This window comes from Palaemon carinicauda, chromosome 40 (assembly GCF_036898095.1).
Source record: "Palaemon carinicauda isolate YSFRI2023 chromosome 40, ASM3689809v2, whole genome shotgun sequence".
In the NCBI taxonomy this organism is placed as follows: Eukaryota; Metazoa; Arthropoda; class Malacostraca; order Decapoda; family Palaemonidae; genus Palaemon; species Palaemon carinicauda.
In genome coordinates this window covers 46,494,295-46,501,794 of record NC_090764.1, presented here as the reverse complement: position 1 = coordinate 46,501,794, position 7,500 = coordinate 46,494,295, and the positions used below count along the sequence as shown (strand labels likewise).

Here is a 7,500-nt window from a genome sequence, read left to right as displayed (position 1 = left end):
TGGTGGAATGAAGGAGTGAAGGTAAAAGTGGAAGAGAAAAAGAGGGCTTTTGAAGAATGGCTGCAGAGTAATAGTGTAGAGAAGTATGAAAAATATAAAGAGAAAAATGTGGAAGTAAAGCGCAAGGTACGTGAGGCAAAGAGGGCAGCTGACCTGAGGTGGGGTCAGGGATTGGGTCATCCATATGAAGAGAATAAGAAGAAGTTTTGGAAAGAAGTGAAGAGAGTAAGGAAGGCTGGCTCAAGAATTGAAGAGACAGTGAAAGATGTAAATGGAAGGTTGTTAAAAGGAGAGGAGGCAAGGAAAAGATGGGCGGAATATTTTGAAAGTTTACTGAATGTTGAGGATAATAGGGAGGCAGATATAATTGTTGTTGCAGGTGTTGAGGTGTCAGTGATGGGAGATGAGAATGAGAGAGAGATTACAATAGATGAAGTGAGGAGAGCACTAGATGAAACGAGAGTAGGAAAAGCATCTGGTATGGATGGTGTGAGAGCTGAGATGTTGAAGGAGGGGGGTGTGACTGTACTTGAATGGTTGGTGAGATTGTTTAATATGTGTTTTGTATTGTCAATGGTACCAGTAGATTGGGTTTGTGCATGTATTGTACCACTATATAAGGGTAAGGGAGATGTGCATGAGTGTTGTAATTCAAGAGGTATTAGTTTGTTAAGCGTAGTTGGAAAAGTGTATGGTAGAGTAATGATTAATAGGATCAAGGATAAAACAGAGAATGCAATCTTAGAAATACAGGGTGGTTTTAGAAGAGGTAGGGGCTGTATGAATCAGATTTTTGTAGTTAGGCAGATATGCGAGAAATATTTAGCAAAAGGTAAGGAGGTGTATGTGGCGTTCATGGATCTGGAGAAAGCGTATGATAGAGTTGATAGGGAAGCAATGTGGAATGTAATGAGGTTATATGGAGTTGGTGGAAGGTTGTTGCAAGCAGTGAAAAGTTTCTACAAAGGTAGTAAAGCATGTGTTAGGATAGGAAATGAAGTAAGTGATTGGTTTCCGGTGAGAGTGGGGCCGAGACAGGGATGTGTGATGTCGCCGTGGTTGTTTAACTTGTATGTTGATGGAGTGGTGAGAGAGGTGAATGCTCGAGTGCTTGGACGAGGATTAAAACTGGTAGACGAGAATGACCATGAATGGGAGGTAAATCAGTTGTTGTTTGCGGATGATACTGTACTGGTTGCAGACACAGAAGAGAAGCTTGGACGATTAGTGACAGAATTTGGAAGAGTTTGTGAGAGAAGGAAGTTGAGAGTTAATGTGGGTAAGAGTAAGGTTATGAGATGTACGAGAAGGGAAGGTGGTGCAAGGTTGAATGTCATGTTGAATGGAGAGTTACTTGAGAAGGTGGATCAGTTTAAGTACTTGGGTTCTGTTGTTGCAGCAAATGGTGGAGTGGAAGCAGATGTACGTCAGAGATTGAATGAAGGTTGCAAAGTGTTGGGGGTAGTTAAGGGAGTAGTAAAAAATAGAGGGTTGGGCATGAATGTAAAGAGAGTTCTATATGAGAAAGTGATTGTACCAACTGTGATGTATGGATCGGAGTTGTGGGGAATGAAAGTGATGGAGAGACAGAAATTGAATGTGTTTGAGATGAAGTGTCTAAGGAGTATGGCTGGTGTATCTCGAGTAGATAGGGTTAGGAACAAAGTGGTGAGGGTGAGAACGGGTGTAAGAAATGAGTTAGCAGCTAGAGTGGATATGAATGTGTTGAGGTGGTTTGGCCATGTTGAGAGAATGGAAAATGGCTGTCTGCTAAAGAAGGTGATGAATGCAAGAGTTGATGGGAGAAGTACGAGAGGAAGGCCAAGGTTTGGGTGGATGGATGGAGTGAAGGAAGCTCTGGGTGATAGGATGATAGATGTGAGCGAGGCAAGAGAGCGTGCTAGAAATAGGAAAGAATGGCGAGCGATTGTGACGCAGTACCGGTAGGTCCTGCTGCTGCCTCCGATGCCTTAGATGACCGCGGAGGTAGCAGCAGTAGGGGATTCAGCATTATGAAGCTTCATCTGTGGTGGATAATGTGGGAGGGTGGGCTGTGACACCCTAGCAGTACCAGCTGAACTCGGTTGAGTCCCTTGTTAGGCTGGGAGGAACGTAGAGAGTAGAGGTCCCCTTTTTGTTTTTGTTTCTTTGTTGATGTTGGCTACCCCCCAAAATTGGGGGAAGTGCCTTGGTATATGTATGTATGTATAACTGTCATGGGATTACAATTTAACTTTATATTATGATAGGGCCATATGCGATCAGAATGGTCTTTGGAAATTATACTCTTGTATATTGTGTACCTAAGACTTTTATGATAATTTGTCTTAAACACAAAACCCTTAATTTTGTATATAGATTCCCATTTCCCTTTTGGTGTTTTTATTGAGTAGCTGTCTATGCTCTTTATCAAAGATGTTAGTTTCACAAGTACAACTGCTTTCAATAAATTTAGATTTCATTTGTGTCCCACTATGATCAAGTAGTTCTAATATTGTTTAATAATTGTTTAAAAACTATTTTGTTTTATTTTTCATTTTTACAGGCAGTTGCTTATGTGCTTATATGAGTGCAGTGAAGCAGATCCTTCGAGATGGTCCCAAATTTTGCAATCAATATTAGGGGTTCTGACTGATAATGTTCCTGTGCACATAAAGATGGGACTTTTATATGCTCTGTCATGTATTCAAGATGTTGTAAGTTATTTTAATTTTTTTATATATGGTTCTTTTTTTTATTTCTAATGATAGATGTACCTATATACTGTATACATTATATTATTATTATGAATCTCCCCTAATGTTCACATTGCTTCTTCTCCAGAAGCTCAGTTTAATGGACTTTTACCCATAAAATTTACAAATGTTAAGATTTTCCCATTTTCTTTCCTTCAATAAACAATTGCACTTGGTAAAGGAATGAGCATTTTAGCAGTAAATGGTACCTCTTTGTGTCTTCATTTTCTTAAGTCACCGGCTACTGTTAAGACATACTTCAGATTGCTTGCTTATTACTGCTCATTAAGATGCCTTCCCCTGGTTTTCTAAGGAATTACTACTTGGAGTGTGGAGAGGAAGTGTTCAATGTGTTGTAATCACTGCTAACCTTGTTATCAGAGCAGAACAATAGAAAAGCCAAGGAAGATTAGGCTAGTTGTTTTTAGTGGGGATGATGACGATAATAACAACTAAGAATGTGAGAATGCAGGGGTTTAGTATCAGAAGGATTTAAAGTAATTAAAGAAGTAAAATCTTTATATGAGAATCAAAACCCTGTAATGAATGTTCAGAACCCTTACTGAATGGAACATTATTACCCTACATCTGACTAAAGAAGTCAGGTTAGGGTTAAAAACTGCCAGGTAACGTCAGAATTGACATTTACAAGCAAAGACTTGCTAGCTTGAGATTTAACAAAGGAAGTTAGTGTTATGAGCTTTGAAGATGATCACTTTCAAAAATTGGTTAAGTTTTATTAGAGAATAGTGTTGGCTTATAATATCGTCATCATTCCTGTTATAAACAATTAGCGTAGCCAAACTCGGTTGAGTCCCTTGTCAGGCTGGGAGGAACGTAGTGAGGAGAGGTCCCCTTTTTTGTTTCATTTGTTTGATGTCGGCTACCCCCCAAAATTGGGGGAAGTGCCTTGGTATATATATGTATGTATGTTCTCTGGGTTTCCCTCTGGACTGAAAGTAAGTTTCATCACCACTTAATCTTGAAACATTTACCTGTTAGGTAATTGCAATCCTCGCAACTGTAATTTAGGTCACAGTAGTTTATTTATATCCTTGTTTGCTTTCCCAGCCATGACAAATCGCTGTTAAGCTCATGAATTTTGGCCAAGGAGCAATGACGTCGTGTTGACCTACTTATTTGATGTTTCATAGCGTAACTAATTATTATTATTATTATTAGCGTAACTAATTATTATTATTATTATTATTATTATTATGATTGTTATTATTATGATTATTATTATCATTATCATTACTAATTCAATCACTAAGACATACATGGTGTCCATGGGAGTGGTCCTGAGTTTGAGGCGGACCCAGGGAAGTTGTGGAAACCAGCTAGAATCATTGAAATGGACCTTCAAAGCTGCTTTGAGGGCACAATGAACATGTGCCACCATTCCGTTGGCCGCAGGGCTGTAAGTGGTAATGTGTTACAGGGTGATCCCAGGTGGATAATATGGGAGGGTGGGCTGTGACACCCTGGCAGTACCAGCTGAACTCGGTTGAGTCCCTTGTTAGGCTGGGAGGAACGTAGAGAGTAGAGGTCCCCTTTTTGTTTTTGTTTCTTTGTTGATGTCGGCTACCCCCCAAAATTGGGGGAAGTGCCTTGGTATATGTATGTATGTATTATTATTATTATCATTATTATTATTAGCTAAGCTACAACCCTAGTTGGAAAAGCAGGATGCTACAAGCCCAAGGGCTCCAACAGAGAAAAATAGCCCAGTGAGGAAAGGAAATGAATAAACTACAAGAGAAGTATTGTAATATATCTATCTACCAAGGCACTTCCCCCAATTTGGGGGGTTAGCTGACATAAAAAAACAAAAACAAAAGGGGACTTTTCATCTTTTAGCTCCTCCCAGCCTGATGAGGGATTCAGCTGAGTTTGTTTAGTACTGCTAGGTTGCCCCATCCCACCATCCCCCATTATCCACAAATGAAGCTTCATATGCCAAATCCCTTACTGCTGCTACCTCAGGGGTCACCAAGGCGACCAAAGAAAGCAGGAGGACCTATCAGAACTGCGTCACAATCGCTCGCCATTCATTTCTGTTTTTGACACTGTTTTGCCTCTCACATTTATCCTCGGATCACCCAGAGCTTTCTTCATTAAATCTATCCATCCATCCACCCAAACCTTAGCCTTCCTCTTTTACTTCTCCCATCAACTCTGGCATTCATCACTTTCTTCAGCAGATGGCCATTTTCCATTCTCTCTAGATGGCCAAGCTACCTCAACACATTCATATCCACTCTAGCTGCTAATTCATTTCTTACACCCGTTCTCACCCTCACTACTTCGTTCCTAACCTTATTTGATTGAGATACACCAGCCATACTCCTTAGACACTTCAATTCAAACGTATTAATTTCTGTCTTTCTGTCCCTTTCATTCCGCACAACTCTGATCCATACATCACAGTTGGCACAATAACTTTCTCATACAGAGCTCTCTTTACATTCATTCCTAACCCTTCATTTTTACTACTCCCTTCACTGTCCCTAACACTTTACATACTTCATTCACTCACTAACATATATCTGCTTCCATTCCACCATTTGCAGCAACAACAGACCCCAAGTACTTAAACTGATCTACCTCCTTAGGTAACACTCCATTTAACATGGCACCACCCTCCCTTCTCATGCATCTCATAAACATACTCTTACCCACGTTAACTCTCAACTTCCTTCTTTCACACACCCTCCCAAATTCTGTCACTAATTGACCCAGCTTTTCCTTTGATTCTTCAATCAATAGCATATCCACAAACAACTGATTCACCTTGCACTCATGATCACTCTCATCAATCGGTTTCAATCCTCGACTAAGCACTTGAGCATTCACCTCTTTCACAACTCCATCAGTAAACAGATTGAACAACCATGGCGACATCACACATCCCTTTCTCAGTCCCACTCTCAATGGAAACCACTCACTCACTTCATTTCCTATCCTAACACATATTTACTGCATATGTATAAACTCTTCACTGCTTGCAACAACCTTCCACTAATTCCACATAACCTCATGGCATTCCACTCTGCTTCCCTATCCACTCTATTATAAGCTTTCTTCAGATCCATAAATGCAACATATAGCTCCTTACCTTTTGCTAAATATTCCTCGCATATTTGGCTAACTAACAATCTGATTCATACATCCCCTACCTCTTCTAAAACCTCCTTGTACTTCTAAGATTGCATCCTCTTATTTATATTTAATCTTATTAATTAGCACTATATCATGCATTTTTCCAACTACACAACAAACTAATACCCCTTGAATTACAACACTCATGCACATCTCCCTTGTCATTGTATAGCAGAGCAATACATGCACACACCCAGTCCACTGATACCATTGACAACATAAAACATATATTAAATAATCTCACCAACCATTCTGGTAACATCTCAGCCCTCACACCATCCATACCTGGTGCTTTTCCTGCTCTCGTTTCATGTTGTGCTATCTTCACTTCCTCTCTGGTAATCTCTCTCATTCTTATCTCCCATTACTGGCACCTCAATACCTGTAACAGCAATTATATCTGCCTCCATATTATCCTCGACTTTCAGCAACCTTACAAAGTATTTAGCCCACCTTTTCCTTTCCTCCTCTTCTTTCAACAACCTTCCATTTTCTTCTTTCACTGTCTCTTCACTTGTTAATCCACCCTTCCCTACTTTCTTCACTTCTTTCCAAAACTTCTTCTTCTCTTCATATGAATGGCCCAATCCGTAGCCCCACCACTAGTTAACCGCCCTCTTTCCTCAGCTACCATACGTTTTACTTCCACGTTTTTCTCTATATCTTTCATGCTTTTCCACACTATTACTCTGCGCCCATTCTTCAAATGCCCTCTTTTTCTCTTTCACTTTCATCTTCCCCTTCATTCCACCATTCACTACCCTTCCTTATGCTGCCCCCAACAATCTTCTTGCCATACACATCCCATGCAATCCCAACATAATTTTCTTAGACTAACTTCCACTGCTCCTCTAGATCACTAGTTAATTTTCTTATACTAACTTCCACTGCTCCTCTAGATCACTAGTTTCTCTTCCTTTTACCATGTCATATGCCACTTCCAATCTTTCTTGATATTCACTAATAATCTCTTTTTCCCAGTTCTTCAACCTTTACTACCTCCCTCTTACATCCCCCATTCCATTTTTCCACTTATCCTACACCTAATTTCCCTTCAACCAAAATATGATCAGACATGCCATTAGCCATACCCCTTAACACATGCACATCTTTTAATCTTCCAAACATCCTTGTTATCAGAACATAATCCATATCCATTAATGCCTTTTCTATCAATCTTCCATTTGCCACTCTTACCCATGTGTCTTCTTGAAAAAACTACTAGTTATCACCAGCTCTTGTTCAATACACATATCTACCAGTCTCTCACCACTTTTATTTCACCTGGTGTACCATACTTTCCAATGATGACTTCTACCCATCACAACTACATAATTCCTTCTACACACCTAGTTAATTCATTCCAGAATTCATTTAGCTCACCTTCACTTTTCTCATAATCTGGCCCATATGCACTAACAAAAGCCCAACAATCCCTACCCAACCTAACCCTTACCTAGATAATACCTCCTTCCATTCCATCTCTTTATTTGTCTACCATTTACTCAGCATTAGTGCCACACCCTCTCTTGCTATTCCCCTTTCAATTCAAGACACTACCTGTCACTTCATCCAACATCACTACACCCTTCCCTTTTATCTT

At 39.9% G+C, this 7,500-nt stretch overlaps 1 protein-coding gene across 1 annotated transcript in view; it reads left to right on the top strand.

The window, feature by feature from the left end:
• Positions 1-7,500, top strand: part of LOC137631754 (HEAT repeat-containing protein 1-like) — a 622,900-nt gene that overhangs the window by 509,575 nt on the left and 105,825 nt on the right. Inside the window, exon 16 of the mRNA XM_068363681.1 lies at positions 2,546-2,696. Coding sequence (XP_068219782.1) covers positions 2,546-2,696 — 151 coding nt within the window. The remainder of the gene's footprint in view (positions 1-2,545; positions 2,697-7,500) is intronic.